Genomic DNA, 22,535 nt, shown 5'->3' with positions numbered 1-22,535 from the left:
ATCGAAATATATATCAGATTAAAAACTAAACATCTGAATTTAAGTATTTTCAATTATTCTTCGTTTTTAGCAGTCATAGATTAAATTTTTATTTTTAAGTTTTTCAAAGAGTCAATTTCATATTTATGTCTATTTTACATGCATTTAAGTCATTTGTGCATTTTCATCTGCAATTGAGGTAGACTGATAAGACTCACAGAAAAGAATGGTAAATAGTGCAAATGTTTTAAAGAAAGCCATATGAACACAGCCAAGGTGGCTTGGAGCCCATGGCAGCTGTTTCTGTTAACATTCATAACTTGCAGGATAACTCAGAATTACAAAAACCTGACTTTCAAGTCATTTCCACATGTTAGGAATATTAAAGTCGTTCCTGGGAGGCCAGCATTTAAGATGTAAAGCAAACATTATGACCATGGCTTTGCCGTGAACTTTTCCCCCCAAAAAAGTAAACTTCTGTCAAGGCACCAGTAAGACTGGTCTGGTTTACCTGGCAGATTTAAGACATGGATATACCAGCATGGCATCTTGCCATGGATTCTTTGGCCGCTGTTGGTGTAGGAAGTGTCGATGTCTACAGTAAAATCCCTGGAGAGGAAGATCAGCTGCCATCTCCGAAGATGGCTTGGCCTGCCTCGCAGTCTAACGAGTGTAGCACTATATGGCAGGAGTAATAAGCTTCAGCTTCCTATCAGCAGCCTGGAGGAGGAGTTCAGGGTTTCTCGTATAAGGGAGGCCTTAGTCTACCGAGGTTCTGGAGATTCTAGAGTAACAGCAGCAGGTATTGAAGCGCGAACGGGAAGTAAGTGGACAGCACAAGAGGGACTGAAGTCTCGGCTGAGACACAAGGCACTTGTGGGCACAGTGGCAACAGGGCGAACAGGACTGGGAGCAATCCCAAAGCCACAGTACAACAAGGCTCAGGGCAAGGCGAGACGAGACTTGTCCTAGAGGAAGTCCGAGCAGGTGTCGAGGAGGTGAGGACCAGCAAGGCAGTGAGCATGCGGCAGAAAGGGGCATGGACGAGGTGGAAAGGAGCACTGGAGAGGAAGATCACCAGGCACGACATCTGGAAGGCTGAGCCACAGTGTATTAAGTTCCTGGTCCAAGCTGTTTACGACGTGCTCCCCAGCCCAACCAACCTGCATGTTTGGGGCAAGAGTAAAGTTCCAACGTGTCCACTCTGTCCTGGACGAGGGTCCCTGAAGCATATTCTGAGTAGCTTCCCATCTGCCCTTGGAGAGGGCCGATACCATTGGCGACACGATCAGGTCCTGAAGTGTATAGCAGAGACCATTTCACAGACAGTGGGCAATAACAAATATGTTGTGAGCCAGAGAAGAACTGCCTTCGTAAGGGCTGGTGAGCAGCCGCAAGTAAAACAAAAATCAACCGGCCTCCTTTCATTGGCAGCAGACTGGGAGCTGCGGGTTGACCTGGGCAGGCAGCTCAAGTTCCCGGAATTTGCAACGAACAAACCTTGTTGAGACCCGATATGATTTTAACATCTGCATCGTCCAAGCAAGTCCTTTTGTTGCAACTGACAGTCCCATGGGAGGACCGCATGGAAGAGGCAAATGAGCGTAAGCGACTTAAGTACCAGGAGCTCATTGAGGACTGCCAAAGGAAGGGCTGGAAGGCTTGCTGTGAGCCCATAGAAGTAGGGTGCAGAAGCTTTGCCGCTTCCTTCATGTGTAAGATCTTTGCCAGGCTCGGAATCACAGGAGCTGCAAAGAGGAGAGCCATTAATTCCAACACAGAAGCCGCAGAAAGAGCCTCAAGGTGGATTTGGATCAAGAGGTCTGCAAAGTGAGCCAGTGCTGCTGGGACACAAGTTGAGGAGTGATCAACCCCAGCTGGGTCACCTGAGAGAGGGTGTCTGATGTTGTGAGACCCGAAACTCCCGATGATCTCAGGAAACATCACTGATGATGTGTCCCAGCGCATCCAGAGATGTATCTAAGTACAGTACTGTACAGAGCTTGTTTTTTAAGGATTCTTTGGAAGTGTTCACTTTGTTAGATTTATTAACCTTAAACAAAGCCACAAAGCATGATATATCTAATAATCTAATATATCTTGATCATTCCCTGGAACCTTCTTGCTAAAGTTAAGGCAAGTCACTACATGCAAATTAAACAATGGAGTTTTAGCAAGGTCTGTGTCTCTGCCATTTGTTTTGCTAAAGTGACAGCTAGTCATGTTAATAATGATGTGATTAAGGTTCAAAGGACACACACTTTTTCTGCTTTATCCTAATAAGAGACACAATCTGGACCCCTGTCCTGGGAACAACCGAGATTGGATGCCAGGCTAATATAGGGTACCATGCATATACATACATAGAAGAATTGCAAATAGAGGAATTTCACTTTGTTCACCTTCTGCCATGCTTCTGGGGGGTTGGAGGAAACCAGAGAAAATACTTGATTAAACTGATCAATAATAGTTTGGTATTTTCTTTTACCTTATTGTTGTGTAATTTCATTTAGAACAGTGTTACTGTATCCCTGAGGTTACATTAGTCAAAGCTGTTAATATCTACCAGCTAGGCCAACTTAGCCGTGACGTAATGCTGATTTGGTCTCTTGCTATGCAAACACATGTGAAGTTTCACTACATGTGAATTTTTTTGTATTACAAAGTAAGTCTATATGCAAGAAAAAAATATCTTTTAAATTTACCTTTAATAAAGATATTGCAAAATTCTCTTTTATTTCAGTCTGAAAAATAGTTCAGACTGTGGAATTAGTCAACACTGAACATGCTGCAGCTGGGACTGTAAATATTACAAACAGCCAAACAAACTTGAAAGTATTCCTCAGGCAAGACCTGACAAAGTGGGTTCATGAAGAAAAAAAGAGTCTTCTTCTTCTTTTTTTTTCCTTTTTCTTCTTTTACTATAAGTTGATGTCTTTTAAATCAAATCAATGAGACTGTCTATGTTTATTGCCTTTATTAATTTTATTTCATGTGAATTTATGAATGAGCATACTTCCTTGGTGTTGGAGAAAAAAGGAATGACTCCACAGTCTGGACATTTCATTGTTTTGCTTTGTCTGACACATGGGATTTAAATCATTAGGTTAAAGAATGTGTCTATCACCTGCCCATTTCTATTTCTATTTTTATTTTTAGTTCTATTTTTCCTAGCACATTTCTATTTTAATTTTTAGTTCTATTTCTTCCTAGTTTAATTTATTTTTTTTATTTAATTTCTATCGTATTCTTTTATTTATATTTATTTCTTATTTGTAAACTTTAATTCTCTTTTAGGGTCAATGGCAGTGGTATAATGCATTTCACTACATTTTGTACTGTGTATGTTTGTGTATGTGACAAATAAAATTTGAATTTAAATTTGCCCTTAAACATATTTTGCAACAATTTCTGACATTTAAAGAAGGATATGATGAAACTGAACCAGAAACTAAGATGGAAGCTAATAAAGATTGTCAGTTTTATTTATGCATCAAGTAACTGTTGAACTCTTCACTAACACATTGTATTTTTATTATAGTTAAAATTTTTTGTAAAGATATGATACCATTATGTGCTTTTTTCTTGATAATCACATCAACATGAAGTTGTAGGTAAAGTTTCGTTAGTAGCCTGTAAATTACAACTGTTTTTCAGGTAACCAAAATACTTATCCAACCTTTAACCTGGAATCAGTCTAAGAAAATGTTTTTAGTCAAGCAGAATGCTGTGGCGTTTAGGCTTGTAGCCAATTACAATACAAACCAAAGCACACCTATTACTAAGTCATTTTCCACATAATTACTTCTGAAACATGTGCTTTCATTTCTATATGGATTTGTCACCTGTATTGACCTGAAACCACCCCTGGTGCTATCTATTAGGGAAATAACCATAGGCCATCAATGTGTTTCTGCATATCATCAATCATTACAAATTTATCAGACCACACTGAGTGCTTCCTCATACACGTTCATTTTTCGAACAGCCTGAACACATGTGGTCAACAAAGAGGAACTGATGCATTCATCTGTTTAGTTTCTGTTATCACACTAGCAATTTTGGCAAACGAGCTCTTGCTTTTTTACTTTCTGTTCATTTCTGTTCCTACTTTGGTCTTGCCATTGTTTCATGATATTTTCTCACTATGATTTATTAAAAAAAAAAAAACACTGTATGTTGATTTGTATAAACAACATTTGTGTTTATGTGTTAGACATGAGTATGTGAGTTGTTTCGCCTGGTTTCTGTGCCGTTAAATATAAAGCATGTCAAAACAGATCCTCCTAAGGATTTCTGAAGAAGTGGCCAGACAGGGATGTCTTTCTTTGTCACGCGGCAAGAAATAAATATTTCAATCCGTTAAATTCATGTGCAGACAGTTAGGCTCCTGTTTTTCTATGAAGTCTTTCCATTAAGTAATTTTTTATATGCAATTGAATTAGAATTTTTAATTAACATTTGAATTTAAATAAAGTTCACAACATGCTGCCATATGTTATGTCTAGTGAAAGTTATAAGGATGTAGATAATTTACTAGTCACTCTCTGCTTCAGTCAGTGACGTATATTAAAGACACTTTAATAATGTAGTACTGAGCTTGAGAGAAAATGATGGACTGCACCAATAAACTAGCTTTCAAGATGTTAAAAACCTCACTAACTTAAACAGATTATATATAACCATAACTATAATATTTTATACTCTTAATCCAGTTGGGCATAATTAAATACTGTGAAGCCATATTTTTGTTTCCCAAGATACAACCAATCTAAATGTAAAGATATAACAGATGTGGCTAAAGAGGAAGGGTTGGCTTTTGGGACCTACTGCATTTTACTTGAGGGGCATCTGTAGCAAGCAGAGAAAATACATCGCAATCACTACTCTACTACCAGTAAATGGAAATGGATTTATGAAGTAAAATGTTGATGAATAAATGTTCTCTGTCTGACACAAAACCAAGGGCATTGAAAACCACGTGCATTGTTGATGTTCTAACACGTAGCAAAGACCATGGGGGCATGGGCTCCACTAGATCTAGCAAAGTCCTGTAAGTTGCGAGGTAGAGCCTCCAAGGATCAGACTTGCTTTTCCAGCACATCCCACAGATGCTCAATTGGATTCAGATCTTGAGAATTTGGAGGGCAAGTCAACACCTCAAACTCGCTGTTGTGTCCCTCAAACCATTCACATCTATTTTTGTAGTGAAAGAAAATGAAAGGGGCTGCTACCATCAGGAAATGGCATTTCCATGAAGGGGTGTACACAGGCGATACATGGATACAGGTATTCCTGACCGTATTAAGGCAGTACAGTAACATCCGTAAATGTAAACAAATCGTGGAAGTAGCTCATGTGTATTGTACAAAAAATAGACACTGCAGTGCTCCAGATACCAATATTTACAATTATACACAATATTTACAGTGTTTCAGTGGAAGTATAAAATATCCAAAGTATGGTATATTGTATGTGTGTGTGTGGGAAAAATGAGTCGGCCTTGCTGGTTTCAACAAATCAGTCTGGCTACACAATGGTATAAAATGGCTGCCCTGTAAAGCTGCCCTGATAATGAATAATCCTAATTTCCGAAAATCCTTAATGAGACAGAGTTTATGGTGTGAAACAGCTCTGAAACAAAATAGCTTCAGTTCAAGCATGCAATAAACAACATGTAGCATTGGCTTCCCTTGAGGTTTTCCTGGGCTCTCTTTAAACGAGGTCAGCTGACCCGAGGACTTACTGTATTTCAGTATTTAACCTCAAAAGAGCTGACACGTTTGTGAAAGATCTTTTTTATGAACAACAAGCCGCATTCTCCCACTCAGGTAAAAGCTATAGCAACTAACTACTAATTCATTGATTTTTTATACCACTTACCTATTACAGGGTCATGTGGACCTGCAGGTTATCCCAGAAGACTGGACACAAGACAGGGTACTCCCTGGACAGGATGCCAATCCATCGCACACACAAACACTACAGGCAATTTGGGAATGTCATTAACCTTAACGTCTTTGACTGTGGGAGGAAACTGGAGTACCTGGAGGAAACCCACTGCGAGAGCATGCAAACACCACGCACAAGCCAGTGCTAACCACTACGCCTCTGTACTCACTCACTCATCTTCTATACCGCTTTATCCTGTATTTAGGGTCACAGGGACCTGGAGCCTATCCCAGGAGGCTTAGGGCACGAGGCGGGGTACACCCTGGACAGGGTGCCAATCCATCGCAGGGCACACACACATACACCACGGGCAATTTGGGAATACCAATTAGCCTAACCTGCATATCTTTGGACTGTGGGAGGAAACCGGGGAGAACATGCAAACTCCATGCACACAGAGACGGGAATCGAGCCTGGATAGGTGCAAGGCGATAGTGCTAACCACTACACCACTATGCCCCCGCCTCTGTACTCTGACTAATAATATTTCAGAAAATATAGAACAGATTATGCTGTAATTACTGACATTAATTTAAAATATGTTCATCATATTTCCCCTTAGACACATATATACTTGTGTTTTTTGAGTAACATATTACTGAACCCAAAATTGAATGTCATTGCCAGTCTTTCTTGTGATGGAATACTAAAAACATATTTTATTTAAAAATAAAAAAAACATAAACATTGAAACACTGCAAAACAAAACTGCTATAGATTATTTTGTTATGAATATTTTCTGTGAGTTTGGGGAGTGCGACTGGGGAGGAAAGTTTGCTAAACAAACAAACACACACACAGAGAGAAAAAAAAGAACACACGATTTAATATTTGTCCGTCTGAAAACGGGAACAAGTAAACATAGTTCCGCTAACACAGACGTAAAAATTACCGGGCGCTTTCTGAATAAATACACAAAAAACACAACGTTATATAATAATTAAAAAAAAACCACAGCGTGTTATTTGGAGAGACAATATAAAATTTATATATCCAGATTATAGATGGAAGACTCATTGCATTGCGGATATTATAGCACTGAGTGGGCGGTCAACCTGGTATTTTTTTTTTTATTAACAATTGAAGCAGGTGGCCACATGACAAAACAAACCGGGTGAAATTTCAGAATTCGACTGAGGGGTTGGTTTGTATCCCGCCTTGTGCTCAGACCCTCCCCTTTGGCACTGGGGATTGGCCATAGAAGGAAAGTTCTTCTCGGATCCGCTGTATCTCTGAAGCTCTCTCCGAGTCCGAGCTCACAGTGGAGAACTACACTCGAACCAGTCTGGCCAACGCGAAAATGGCTTAAATAACACGTTTACTGTTCGGTCATAAGTTTTTTTTTTTTTAAACAACAGCTGTAACTTTCCGTAGAAGAAAAAAATCAGACTCTGGACTGCGTTTCGAAATCAGCAGCAGTGGTGAGGAGGAGAGCTGCAGTCACCAGCGGCTGTCAGTGTCATTACTGAAACACACAGGTAAGCTGTTTCCATCCTTTATAACACAAATTGCATATAAGCTTGGGAGTCATTTCAGCTACATCATGCTGAAATAACATGATTTGAACATATATAAGGATCTCTGTAGCCTACACAAGATACTGTGATCTGATCTAGAGACTAGAGAGAACCTGAGATCCTGTCTATGAACTGATCTAGGGAAAAATAATTAAATTTCATATTGTGACCTACTGATACAGGAGATACCAACCGAACAGTTATCTTCATCATAATCTAATCTAGATGGTACATCATGAGATACGAAGGCATTCCGCTTAACAGCCCACCTCTTCTCATAAAGCAGGTTTTCTTCTCCGCAACAGCAGAGGAGAAAAGGTGCTCCCACACACAGGCCGCTGATGAAGGGCATGGAGGTGCTCCGTCGCTCTTCAGTCTTTGCAGCAGAAGTCATGGAAGTTTTTGAGCGCTCCCCTACAGACAAAGAACTTGTGTCCCAGTCGAAAATGTTGTGTCGGGACTACATTCACTCGAGGCTCAACCGGGCTGGGATCGGTTGGACCAAATCTGAGCTCGGATCAACACCAGGAACCCTTGGAGAAGTGTCTACTGTTCTGCTTTGGTTAGGTAAAACGTTCAACCATCCATTTCCTTTGAAGAAAATTACCACAGCGTTGTTTTGTTTAACGTTATGGTTAATGAAATAATCTGATAGGGACCAGAAATGTTTCAACTGAGGATTTAATAATGATCTTTAATAAGGCTGCTTGTTTGGGTTGTTTTAATAATATCTGGACCGCCGGTCACACTCAGTAGTAGGCACCACAAAGCTGGTGGTGTGTTGTTATTGTTTGCGATGAAAAATACTTTGTAAGTCTGGCAGGTTAAGTGTGTTTAACTAGGTGTGATTAGGCAGAGGACTCTGTTTGAACCTGCTGTTATTATCTTTGTTGCTGTTATGGAAATGCATTTGAGATCCACGCTCAGATAGGATTGTGCAATTGCAGTCACTACCCCAGCATTCATCTTCTCCTTTGCCCTCTTCGACTTTCCTTAACACTTCATTTCGTAAACCCTTACAAGGCATTTTACAATGGTCTCTAAGGCCTCACCCATCTAAGGATATGAACTGTTTAGAGACTTATTTCTGGGTTGTCTTGTGACAACCTTGTATGTCCATTTGTATAGCAGATGTTCCCGTATAACATTTAGCTAAATCATTCTTTCACAGGCAAGAACTGTAGACACTGCAAGCCCATGCATGTCACATGACATACGAGTCTGCTGTCTGTGCTCAGGACTGATCAGTATGTTCCCAAAAATAAACAACACAACTCGTTTAATTGGGCTTGATGTATTTGTCTGGGTTTCCTCTAAGTACTCTGCAGGGAGAAGGCAAGTAAAATATGCTTTTATCGAAGAGCAGATCTGATTTGGCTGGGGAAGAGCTGGAGATTCCCGCCCACGGGTTACCCTGCTTAACCCTTTCAGCTCAGGATGGATTTAAACATGTCTGTAAAATGGAAGCCTGTCGCTGTTTAAGTAAACCTGAATAGGTACAGTGATCAGGTCTATTGTCTTAAGGTGATGTTAGGTATCATTAATGAAACTTTTATACAGTTGAAACACCATGCAAACAGATGGAAGAGTTACAGTTATGTATGCATTTGTCAGATCCTTTCATCTGTAGTGATTTATAAGTGAGGCTGATTTTGATACTCCATATATAGTCATGGTATTTAAAATATTAACTCTGCATTTATTAACATAGACTCATTAATCTTTCCGAATGCATAGATCTGGCAGCAGTGTTGTGCAGTTGCTATCATTCATCTTGTTGAGTGTAAAAACACACACAGACCTCCATACTGAATACCCACATAGATTCATGGCATGATGCTACATTAATCCACTGCTTCACTGTTGTTCTGTTTCCTAGGTGATGAGCTCGAATACTTGCGACCTCATGTGTACCGCAATGTGGCAAAACAACTGAATATCACCGTGGCTTCAGAAGGTGTTGTTTCTGATGCCTTTCTGGCTGTAGCCGCCGAAATTTTCTCCACAGGTTGGTCATACTAGTCCTTTATGAGTGAATCTAATCCATGGGTTGAGTGGGAAGATACTGTATGAATACAATATTATAACATGACAATCCAGCATCTTTTTGTGTGTGTGTCTTATATGTTTGCAAATAGTGTTATAGAAGACATCATTAAATCTAATCACTCAGTCACAGGGAGGAACAGAGGAACTTGTTCAGGAAACCGTTAACATTTAGTAAAAACAAATTATGTAATTTCTATGTCGGTATATTTCACAGCACTGTAAATGTTTTCAATTCTTATGACATTATCTTTACTGTGACAGGATGACCTCATATACTGTATTTCTTATTTGATTACTGATCTTTTATTTATTGTAAAGAAAGAAGCTGTGTGGGTTTTTAATGTTTTTGCCCTTGCCTGATCACTACCACTACCACATTATAATGTAGGAGAACTCCAGAGCTGTTGTGTTGTATTCAGCTTCTCTGGCCAAAGTAATGGAAATATTCAGAAGAAATCCAATATGCAGCCTGCATTTTGACAGCGAAGACCACAAATTAATATGAAACATGCAATCCTAGTTTGACTAAAGCTGGGTTATCTGTGGAGTTAAGCTTTGCTCTTTTTTTTTTTTTTTTTTTTTTTGAGAGCAGCTGAAAATGGAGTCTTTTTTAACGTTTATATACACATACACTGACAGTGGTGCACTTTTCTAGAGAACACAATCAGATCTTTCAGTATAAACAATGTCTGTGTTCAGAGTGAGAAGAGAGAGAAGAGAGGGGGAAAAGTCCAATTTTCCTCTGTGCTCTGCAAGTTTCCAGTCTGTGTAGAATTTGGAGAAGAATGTCTCCATGGCTTTTGCTCATTCTTTCAGGCTTAAACCATTTAGAGGATATGTAAACCTGAGATCCCATTTTCATCCTTTTAAAGTAGAGAATTGGAACAGCTAAACCATAGACTATTTTTGGAAGAATAGAGCCTTCTCTATTTTTTTTTTTTTTTCATAAATGGTTTTACACCGTTTATAAAGCATGCATGATAGTCGCTTAATTTCCAGTTGTTATTAGTTTGGATTGTATGTAAAGTATAGTAAGTATTGTCTGTATGGATTTTCCTTGCATCTTCTCAAGTTAGTGTCCAACATTTGGCACAATCACCCTTTTCTTATAAGCCTTATGATCCTCTGTCTTCATCTTTTATCTGAAAAATGGTTCACTGCTGAATATCATCCTGTCTTTCATGACCATTCTACTTTAACACGTCTGTGTATAATTTTCAGGGAAATGAATGTTCGTTCTTTGGCACAGTGCTGTGTAGGTCTGTTTAGATATTCCACATTTCACAGTATCCATCCAAAGACAGAACAGAGAGCAATAAATGTCAATAAAAAACTCGCAAACTCCTACTTTAGTCGTTATTTATCTTCATGAGCTGTAACAATGAGTCAGACACTTGCTGGCTTTTTCTGTAGGTGTGACACATAATCCTAACCTCCTCAATGTGTCTGTGCTTGTACACATCGAGAACAACTTTTCTTTTGTACTGGATGTGGATGATTGCATTTTCAGGCAGTAAAACAAGAGTCTTGTTTCACAGACCTTTCACGCTTAGAGCACAGGTGTCAGGAAAGGAGAAGTGATTTGTACGTTTTAAGAGTGACCTTTTGACGTAAAGCGAGTAGGTCACCGATCACAGTGAGACTAACAGGTCAAAGGGGTGTGTGTGGATTATGTGAGGGCTTGGGTTTCTTCCATAATGGAACTGGTTTCCCTATTGTACATTTCTTATACAGGCAGTTAAGTCTATTTATTGACTTCCTTATCAGGCCTAAGCGATTTTCATGCTCACTTGAGAGGGAGGAAAACGTGGGTGTTTTCTGGTTGGCCAAAACTTCAAACCAGAATGTTTATCACTCAGCCCAGGCCTGGATGTTAACACAGTGACACATTATCTGCCTGCTCCTGCTTCCTCTCTCTGGACATATATTTTTATAATCTAAAGTAATATATTGGAATTTCACAAGGTCTGGATATTCATATTCCCAGTTTGAGGTTTGTTTAGCCTTTCTAATAAAGACTAATTTTACACAGCAATTGAACGATTTTTAAATATCTAGTAAGCAAGTAAGGATTTTAAACAGCTCAACATATTTAAGGGTATATATATATATATATAGATAGATAGATAGATAGATAGATAGATAAATATAAATGTGTGTGTGTGTGTATAGGTTTCCTTGTTTAATAATGTGTAATATGTGGTAGAACAAGAAACGATCTAACAGTTTTATTAGGACGTGATGTACTATAAACAGCATAATCTGGTCTAAGAAGCATTATAGGTACTAAATCATGTTCACCCCTATGATCACTATTAAGATAAGGAAGAGTAGTTTATTTACACGGTGAAAGGTTCACATTTATCCCCTGTTAATGTAGACAAATGCTGTTTGGAATTTAAACCACAGTGAGTGCTTCAGGATAAAAGCTTTGCTAAGTAAAAGCCTGTTTGCTTTGATGCATTTGGCTGTCACTGGGTTTAAAATGGAGCCATGTGTCATGGGGAGGCAGTGGATTTTTTTTGGAATTTTTTTAGGAGGAAACGGTTACTCTGTTCCTGACCACTCGACAGCTCCCCTGACTGTTATATAACAATCACGCTCACACACACCTCCTCTTCCCTTCTGCCATGTGGTGTTTTAGAAGATGAGTTGCCTGGCAGTGGCATTGTCATGTACATCTTGGTCTTTATGCACACACACGTACATACCTCTTGAATCTAAGCTTGGGAATTAGTACTTTTATTGTTTTTGATATCAGTTCATTTTGAAAACACTGTAATGTAATTAACATTTAATTTAATATTGCGATTATGTGAGATGTGCATCAGTTGCATAACCTTCTCCCTGTATCTTCTCTTTCTGTTTCTGCAGGGGTGACGTGGGGTAAGGTGGTGTCTCTATATGCAGTAGCCGGAGCATTGGCAGTAGACTGCGTTCGACATGGCTACCCAGCCATGGTTCACACCATTGTAGACTGCATGGGCGAGTTTGTCCGCAAGAGCCTGGTGGCCTGGTTAAAGAGGAGAGGAGGCTGGGTAAGAAATCGCCACAGTAACACTTGCTAGGGCAACATGTCAAAATTTAAAATAATGCTTATTTTAGGCATTGTCCTGATAAATTAATCTTAGAGTAATATCTTTTACAATTAATAATTGCTAATTTGTTTGTATAGACACCTGAATACAGCATTGTTACAGAACAATATTAAAATGGGACGTTTAACAAGGAACAAATTGGGCAAAAAAATACTTGAGGATTAAAAAGTACACAACGGCTGTATTTCTCATAATCTTATCAACTACTAGTTACAATAAGGTTGTAATTTTATATGATGATGTTGCTTGAAGCATGAAGTTGTTTTCAGTTTAATTTCAACTATCTTATAATAGCTGCGATTACATTATAGTCAGAAAATTTCAGAATAGTTGAATTTTCGATTCTGATTGGTCAGAAGGTACATCTAGAACAGTAATGTTAGCTGCAAGACTAATCTCAGGTTAATATTATTGTGCTTTGTCTTATATGTTACCAGTCTATAGTAACAACGTATTGTTCTTGTACCTGCATTTAATTAGCAAATGATTTCATTTCTTTATTTAGTTGACCAATATTAAGAAAATTTGAGTTTTTGGCCTAATTTGTCTGTTGTGGACAGAATTACTTGGCAGTGATTCTGGGATTAGAACTCACAATCTTCTGATCATAAGCCTAGTAGCCCCAGTTATAATGTATTCCACCATGAGTTGATTTGAAAAGATTGTAGATGAAATAACCCTGTAAGTAATGCTGTTGGTTGGCACACTTGTGTTGTTAACTGTCAGAAACCACCGTGAGAGAGGTGGAGTAGGGGCATGAGACCGAAGGCAACCAGTTGGTAGCGCTGTTTATGGGGCTGAAATGCACTGCATGGTTTCATCAGAGTAAATTGCTAGTGACTGCTGCAGATTACATTTATGTTTACAACAATGCCAACCATTGTACCAAGCATTCTGTTTAAAGTTCTATCAGGTTATTTACTTATTTTGTGCCTTACTTCTGTCTGCTACATCTCTGTGGTACAGAGAGCAAAAATGAAAGCATGAAGGAGTTTATAAAGTGCTTGATATTTTATTTGAGAGTCACCATGGTGGTCTCTTTGAGTAGAAGAAAGAGAGAGAGCACAGCTGTAAAATGTAAGCTAAACAAATGAAATTAAACAAAGGCAATGTATGCCAGTGTTACAAGGCGTACTTATAAAAATACTGAATGTCTGGTTTTAATATTGATCGCTGAGACATAACAATCTTCCTGCTGTGAAGCTGCCATTTTTCTTGTTTCATAAGAGCCAGACAGTATTGCACATAAAAGGATTAAATAGTTGCAGTTAGCAGTGGGACATAATGTATAAACTGTGTGTTAGTCTGTGGAAAGGAAACAAAAAATAAGTTTTGAATGCGCTTTATCATTTATGGCCATTTTTTTCTATGGACAGTATGTTTGGTTGAGTTAGATCTGCAGCTCAATGTGAGATATTTTTTTAAATAGATAAATCAAAGTTGTGTTTGTTGGCTTGCATTGGTTCAACATAATTTTCTATATGATAATCCATAAAGCGCAGACATATGGATTAGGCTTGTATACAGCACTGAGAAACTCCATTGTGTGAATAAAAGAGTTAAGCAACCTGTAGCTCTGTGCAAACATCCACTAACCTTTATGCAAATAATTTATTGCACACTGGGCCGAACACTCAACTTTTGATCCTAGCTCACTGATCTTACCATGTAGTGCTCTGTACTACTGTTAGGTTGTTTCGTCTAAATGTATACTTTTCTTTTTTTTTTGGTGGTCACTAGGAATGATACATTGTTAGTGGATAGTACTTCAGTAATTGTACTTCATTATAATTAAATACCATCTCATTTTTAACTTGGGTGTAACTAGCTGATGTTTGTATTTTATTTTTTTTACTTAAAAAAAACATTTTTATTTATGCCATCAAATTATTCGCTGTTTTTGTCTTACTTGCTTGTACTGTAAGTATTTTAATAGAAAAAAAGACATTCATTCATTCATTCATTCTTTATTAAGCACTTTATCTTGGTCATGGTGAAGCAGGGGGAACTGCAGCCTACCATGCAAGTCAGGAATGCATCTTTGTTTGCCAGTACATGTTTTTTTTTACCTATGGACTAATAAGCATTTTTTGCTCTATTAGTTAAGCTTTTAGCTTAGTAGACGAGGGAAAAACTGGAGAACCTGGAGGAAACCCACATGGACAGAGAAAGAATATTTACTTTATTTCACTGAGGCTATTATTACAATTGAGAAATCTGAGTGAGCAATTAAAAGTTATTGGTCTTGCTCAAGGGCCCAGCTGTGGCAGCATGGTGGTGCTGGGATTTTAAATCACAACCCTATCATCAGAAGGACCATGCCCTAATGTTTATCAACTAATCTTTAGAACAGACCATGGGCTGTGATGCAGCAAAACTATCCACCATGACATCGTGGGGCGTATTCAAATATCAACTTGAACAACTTCAATCGAGCGAGGGTGATGTGTTGGGATTTTGTTTAATTTGAATAACTCTTCTCCGGCAAACTTCTCTGGAATGTAGAAAAAGATGGGACAGCAATCTGCCTTTAATCTTAACTGTTTATTTTTACGTCTTGATTTCTAGAATTATTTATGATTTCGCAAGCGTGTTTAAAAACAAAGAACTTCTGATTTTAGTTAAATCAATTTAGTTTCTTTTTTTTAAAGGCTTGAATACCATTAGGTGTTTACTTCAGTATGATTTTGAGCAGCTGCTTTCAGTTTTAATAGAGTTAGATGTTAAAACAATGGCCATAATTTTTCTTTCTTCTGTTCGAGAATTTAAAACCTCAAATAAAAATAAACTTCTATTAATTAGAAATAGATTCAACCAAACATTTTTTCGCCCTTGTTTGTCATTTAAGATGAGTAAAGTGTATAGACTGAAAAGAGCCAAGTTTCATCACATTATGTAAGCCATATTGTCTGTTAGTTCCTGGCCCTTGTGTTCATTTCAGCTTTCACTGCTGCAAAAGCAGGAATGTTCAGTTTTGCATTGTTATTGTATTGTGCCTCTGATCTTATAGCTGAATTTTATATAGCGTATGTTGCTATAATGGGGCTAATAATAAATAAAGAGACAGTATTTTGCCAATATTTTTCATGCAAATGTAGTATCTGAATGCAGTGTTTAGAGTTATTAGATGATTAGGAAGACACACCCAGCTAAGCATATCTATGAACAGGCGCTGTCTCTACATGTTGATGTTTATGCTTCTGATTAATCTCTTTTCACTGAGGCTGTGCATGCCCCTGAGGCTTTAGCGTGCTGCTAGTGATGTCAATGTCTTCATCTCCTCAAAGTCCTTCCAGTCCAGCCAGTTTTTAAGGTAGCAAGCACTTGTTAGTGACTGACTAATATGCCAGTGTTTGAATATCATTTTTTAATGATTAGAAAAAAAAACAATGAGCATAAACTGAAAGTTAAATTCCATACGAGTCAAAAGTGATACTAAAAAGCTGCTGCAGGCAAAGTCATTATCTACATTTTTCAAGGTGTCCTCCTGTAGAGTGTCTGCACATGGCTCAGTCTCAGGATTTGGTTCTTGCTATTTTTGAACCAACCCGAAACAAGAATAGTCCTGACATTAAAATGGAATGAAAACATACAGGACGTTTCCCTGGCAGAACTACTTTACATAAAATCTATGAAATGTGAATATGCTGGATTGTAGCCGTGCTTCTGTGTTTCTGAATGTTTTGCTTCACTTATGAGGATCTGGGTTTTATTATGATGATGAAGGTTTCCTTAATTAATGATGTCCTTCTCTCCTATTGGCTCATCTCATCTTTTGTAGAGCTTAATGGATCTAGAGTCCTGTTGTCATTTTCACAGTCGGATTATCAGGTCGTTTAATGCTGGCGCTCTAAAATGTTGTGTACACAGCCATTGTTGTGCAACTTCAAAAAGAGAAATTTCGACCCCATGCTAGGCTGCTGGCACAGACAGCGACTATCGAGTCATTCCCATTTCATGCGTCTCGTTGCACATTTGGTTCTCCCTGACATTGAAGGTCAGGCTGTTTTCCTGCGAAAATTTGTCTCTGATAAAGATATGTGCTCCTTTCCGTATCGCTTGTGTAACGTGGTCAAATGCTCCAAATTCATGTGAAGGGGACTTTGAAGTGGCTGACTCGGTCACTTCCTAGCCATTTAAACCCTGAACTCTTGGTGACATTGTGTGTTGAAATATGACCGTGTGTTGGGTTTGGCTGGAAAATCATATAGCTAGGGATTTCTATTAATTTTTAGAAAGACATTTAGTAAATAATTCACAATCAGAATTGGTGAATGTGGTAATAATGCAGCCTGTGTTTTATTCTTTTTATGAAACAGAAAATAATTATTTCCTCATTAGTGAAGGAGGTCATACAATTTAACTATTTAGTTACATTTGATGTTGTGGAATGTTCACAAATTGATTCCTTTTACCACTTTGTGTTATAGCATTTATAAACATGTGTTCAACCACTATCTAGTTTAATTCTCTCTCCTGAAATTAATAAGACAAAAATGTTATTTATGAAAAAAAAGCTTCAAGCACTAATACGTGACTCTTTCCATCAATGTTAAATAGCCTTCTCTTTAAAAAAAACACTGCTGTATAAATTACTTATACATTCCTGTTTTGTTTTTCTTTTTTTCTTTTTTATCATTAGTTTTTATTTTTAGGCTTTGGCTATGTGGTGTGTCAGCCTTCCACGTGAATGAGCTGTTACTAAAAAGGATGAAGTATACGAATGACTGCTTTAATATAAACCTGTGGTTACAGTCTAAAGGTTTTTTTTCCCCAATGGAGGCACAATACACACCATGTAATTGAAATGTTTTTTCCCCATACAGTTTAAACAAAGCTGAAAGCACACAATTGTCTAGAATGTCTTTGTATGCTGTAGCATTACAATTTCTCCTCAATCAACCTGAGGGCCCCTAGCCCAGAGTAGTGATGAGTCGTTCATGAACGATTCATTCTTTTTGAACTAGTCTTTAACGTGACTCAGAAGAACGAGTCATCTCGAAGAGTGATTCGTTTGGTTTCTACTCCCATAGATGCTTTGCAACACATTACACAGGAAACCGAAACGGAATTGAGCGGTTCTTCTAATAAGTCTTCTAATCCGAGTCATTCGTTCTTTTTTCACGTGACTCTCATAGACGCTAACTGCATATAAGAACGAATGATTCGGACTGGAAGACATGAGAGGTGAGCTGCTCTGTCTGTTTATCATATGTCCATTGTAAAATTTTCATTATTAAAACTATACCCAAAATTTGTGTATGTAGACATGTTGGAGGGTCTGTTTATCGAAAAATGTAACGTGTTATTTTTTTATTTCTGATCGAAAGAACAAAATTAACTGAAGATTTGTTCATTGTGATGAACGAGATTCAAAGAACCGAGTCACTAAAATGATCCAAACCTTCCATCGTTAGCCCAAACCCGTTCAATTATGACATCGCTCCTGTGCACAAAAGAGGTCATTAAAGAACAGTAAATTAGAAGAATTTGAATGGCCTGCACAGAGGCCTGACCTCAACTTCAATGAACACCTTTGGGATGAATTGGAATTTTGACTGTGTCCCAAGCCTCCTCGTCCAGACGTCGGAACGGGCAAATCCCAACAGCCCTGATCCAAAATCTAGTGCAAAGTTTTCCCAGAGGATCATAAGTTATTATAACAGCAAATGGGGACTAAATCTGGAATGGGATGTTTAAAGTGCACATATGGGTGTGATTAGTCAGGTGTTTACGTGTAGGTGTACAGTTATTGCTGTCACTGTAGCATAAATAAACCCCCACACACTGGTCTCAAACAGGTTGACTTCAGCATTGCAAAAAGACTCGCTTGTCTGGTTTCTTACACTGTTCTCAGTGTAACCCCACACAAATATCAGACTTGGAATGGAGGTGTGGCATGACGTTTGAAGGCGAGGTTCTGCTTTACAAGTGATTCAGCGGATTATACGCACAGGCAATGAAAAAGAATTGCTTGAACTTCTCTTTGTTGCAACGAAAAATGTGTGCAAGCAGAAAAATACCAAAACTGCATTGGTTATCAGTGGCTTATCAGGAGTTTGCGGGTTTTCCTCCAGCCTTGTTGACCCACTCAAACCATTTGTTTCCGACTGTATGCACTCAGCTCTGCTATTCCTAGAGGTTGGATGAAGTTTCACTACAGACTTCCCCAAGTAATTTCACAAATTATCAATGAGATTAACACCATGTGACTGTGCTGGCCATTTCATAGCCATGACTGTCCTCCACCTCAAACCACTCTTTTATTTGATGTGTAGTACGGCATTATGCATGATCAGGCTGGAATAAGTCAGTATATATTAATGCAGTATAGACCATAACCAATACAGTATAGTCTATAATCAACACACATTAAAAGCCCAGCACTATGTTGCTATGATATATCTCCAGAGCAGAATAATCAGAAGTGCAAGTCTCCTCAAACTCCACATAACTTCTTACATAGATTTGTTATCACTTCTATAGAGAATAAACCTCTATAATATAAATTTATAATTAAACCTCACCTCTCTTTACATTCAGCCATATTTAAGGTTCTCTGTGCATATGGAAGCTTTTTTCCTTCTTGACGTGCCACTAAACATCATGGCCTCTTTCAATCTTCTTCGGATTCAGATCTGATGTACGCGCCATACTATTTGTGTTTAGATTTGCATCAACGCATCAAAACGCAAACACAATTCCAGATAGCAGACAACTCTAATCCACATCACATCCATCACCAATCTGAAACAGATTTTTGACCGGAGTTTTGACTTTTATTGTATATGTACTAAGCATATAGTTCATCATTTTTCTGCAACTTGTACAAAGACCCTGGAAACCACATTAACAACCAACTGACCACAAGAGTTTTGGTTTGATTTGCTAAATTATTTTTAACTTGTACATCAAATAGTATTGCACTAAAATAGAGCATATTAAATGAAGTGTGTAATAATAATAATAATAATAATAATAGCAGCTCTAAGAGGTTCAGTGCAAAATGAAAAAAGGTAAATACTCTTAGTGGAAATGCGTAAATTTCATGCTTGACTGAACGTTACCGTTTATGGTAAAACCACATCTGGTTGCACAAGCTAAATGTGAGTTCAGTCGCAAATCCTCGTGTAAAGTCAATCCTAAACTGAGAATCTTAAGTCAAGAGTAGTTAGATTCAAATTTGCATGATGGAGAATGTCTGGTGCACTATAGACACATAAGGCACATTGCAATATTTAGTGTGTTGGTGTCACAATGAGTGAGGAGTTTCTCACAAAACCTCAAGCCGAACACACACACACACACACACATGCACGTTCTGCGGTCATGGACTACAAACATCCTTTCCACATTAAATAAATATTAAAACTAGTCTATAGTAGGGCTTACAGTGTACTCATGCAACCGGCTGCTGTTTGTACTGATGCATCATTTTGTTTGTTCCTCTTTCACAGGCTGACATTACAAAATGTGTCGTGAACACGGACCCTAGCTTCCATTCCCACTGGCTGGTGGCGGCAGCCTGTACGTGTGCACACTACCTGAAGGCCATCGTTTTTTACCTGCTGAGGGAGAAGTGAAGGCATAACAGAGAGACAATGAACATTTTTTGTTTTCTTTTCTTTTGTGGAGAGAGCTGCCATTTCACTGCTTTGACCTGTTACTGCTCTTGATGTGTTTACACATGCAGCAAAGTTGCACTGTGCCTTCAATGGATATTTGTGTGTTTCCAAGCTGTTCCTTGATGTATTTATGGATTGGCATCGAGAGACTTTAAGTGAACTGGGAGGTGAGAGTGATGATACTCACACGGCACTTATGGTGTATCTGATGGACATATATCAGAGAAGACAAACTGCAGGATATTTCCCCATCAGAGACAGGAAGTGCAAAGTTTGTGTCAGCAGTGTGTTCCGTTAAGCCATACTGTCTTAAGTGCACTATCACACACGGGCTTTTGTTAGTTTATCCATGTTTTTAGTGGACTGCACTGTTTTTTTTTTTGTGTGTGTGTTTTTATACACTTTATTGAAATGACACCTACAAATATATCTAGTGTGATGAAACAACTTTGGCAAGATAGAAAACATGGTGTTTTTTTTCCCCTGAATAGTTGAGTTATGCTGACCAGAAAGACTTTAAAAGCCTAAAAGAAGTAAACAGCCCTGCCTTTTTCATTTTTTTCTACTTCAAACAGAACAAAACGTTGTCTATCTGAATCCTTCAGTTCACTCTAAAAACCTTAAAAAAACACTTTGTCCAAAGCTTCCAATAAGGCTAAGGTGTATCTGGTGTTTCTGTTTGTCATCATAACTCTGCCTGTGCTGTAATATAAAAGTTGCTTTATGAACGTTGACTGCATTATTCAATTGCAACTGATGATAAACTTTTTTTTCTTCTGTTTTATATATTTAAATTTTCCTTTTTGAAGAATAATGCATTGCTATTGTGTGTGGATTTCCAAGCCACACTAACTGTCTGCAGAATAAATGGTAGTAAATGGAGGAATGGGTCGAGTTTTCCCGTTATTAGAATTGCGCATTAATTTCACAATAATAAGCTAATTAAACTGACATTAGTCCAATGCCAAGATTTTAGGGAACATGTAAATAGCGCTGCATAATTAATTACACAAAAATTAAAATTGCAATATGGACCTTGGGAAATTATTTAATGGCAAAAGGCTGCAACTTCAGGCACACAGACCCTGAGGTAGGAATCGAACCTATACCATGCTAACTACTAAGCCACTGTGCTACCCGTGTCTTCAATCCCCTGCTATCTGACTTATGACAGCTGTGAGTTTCATTATGGCACAATTATATTTTTTTTAGACAGCATTCAGGCAGCATTGTGGCTTAGTGGTTAGTACTGCTGCTTTGCACCTCCAGGGTCCGAGTTTGATTCCTACCTCATGTGAGGTCATGAAGTTTGCATGTTCTCCATGTGCTTGTTGGGTTTCCTCTGGGTACACCGCTTTACTTAACACAGTCCAAAAACTTGCAGAGTAGCCTAACTGCCATTCCCAATTTGCCTGTAGTGTGTGTAAATGAGCATGTGAGTGTGTTCGTATGTGTGTGCCCTGCGATGGATTGGAACCCTATCCAGTGTGTACCCCGCCTTGTACCTTAAATCTGCTGGGATAGGCTCCAGGCACCCTTGCAACCTTGTACACAATATAAAGCATTATAGACAATAAATGAGATTGAGTGAGTGAGCAGAACATGGATGTAATGGATCAGAGTCGTCTGCTATCTATAATAATATCTATAATAATAATAATAATAATAATAATAAGCCCTAATAAGACAAAGTGTCTGCATCATTTATTACAATTGACTGTTAGCAGCTGCATGCTTGGATTGTGTCCAGCTTCATTTGTAAGTCACTTTAGATAAAGTCTGCCAAACAAATGTGAATATAAATGCAAATGTACAGTCAGCCACTAACTCTCTCACTGTCGATACCACTTTATCCTGTATGTAGAGTCACAGGGGGCCTATCCCAAGAGACTTAGGGCACGAGGTGGGGTACACCCTGGATGGGGTGCCAATCCACACACATGCACACACTCATGCTGATTTCCACTCTACATTCAATTTGGCAACACCATTTAGCCAAATCTGCAGGTCTTTGAACTGTGGGAGGAAACCTAGCATGCACAGGCAGAACCTGAAAACAGAGACACACAGACCTGAGGCTGGACCCGGAGGCACAAGGCAACAGTGCTAACCACTAAGCCACTGGTAATACTAATGTAATACTAATTTAATATGGTTATAGTTTACATGGTTAACATTTGCATTTTTTTTATCAAGAGCCTGTGTGCAGTGTATTTAGATATATAAAGTGATTTGTACTGAAAACACACTACAGCTGTGTGATTTAATCGATTATGCAATATAATCGATCTTTTGTTGATGGATTCAATTAATTG

The 22,535-nt window shown here is 38.3% G+C and overlaps 1 protein-coding gene across 2 annotated transcripts; it reads left to right on the top strand.

The window, feature by feature from the left end:
• The first annotated feature begins 7,115 nt into the window (after nt 1-7,115).
• On the top strand, nt 7,116-21,102 carry boka (BCL2 family apoptosis regulator BOK a). Of its 2 annotated transcripts, none has more exons than XM_053498815.1 (5): nt 7,116-7,409; nt 7,732-8,015; nt 9,328-9,456; nt 12,372-12,535; nt 20,053-21,102. In XM_053498815.1, the coding sequence occupies exons 2-5, from the start codon at nt 7,790-7,792 to the stop codon at nt 20,176-20,178; spliced, it is 645 nt and encodes a 214-aa protein (XP_053354790.1). In that variant the 5' UTR covers nt 7,116-7,409; nt 7,732-7,789; the 3' UTR covers nt 20,179-21,102. The 2 variants fall into 2 exon arrangements, with proteins under 2 accessions (XP_053354790.1, XP_053354789.1); XM_053498814.1 differs by having other exon boundaries at nt 7,117-7,409; nt 7,735-8,015.
• The last annotated feature ends 1,433 nt before the right edge of the window (nt 21,103-22,535 follow it).

Source organism: Clarias gariepinus, chromosome 6 (genome assembly GCF_024256425.1).
Source record: "Clarias gariepinus isolate MV-2021 ecotype Netherlands chromosome 6, CGAR_prim_01v2, whole genome shotgun sequence".
NCBI classification, from domain to species: domain Eukaryota; kingdom Metazoa; phylum Chordata; class Actinopteri; order Siluriformes; family Clariidae; genus Clarias; species Clarias gariepinus.
Note: the sequence above shows the minus strand (reverse complement) of the source record. Positions and strands in the feature narration are given on the sequence as shown.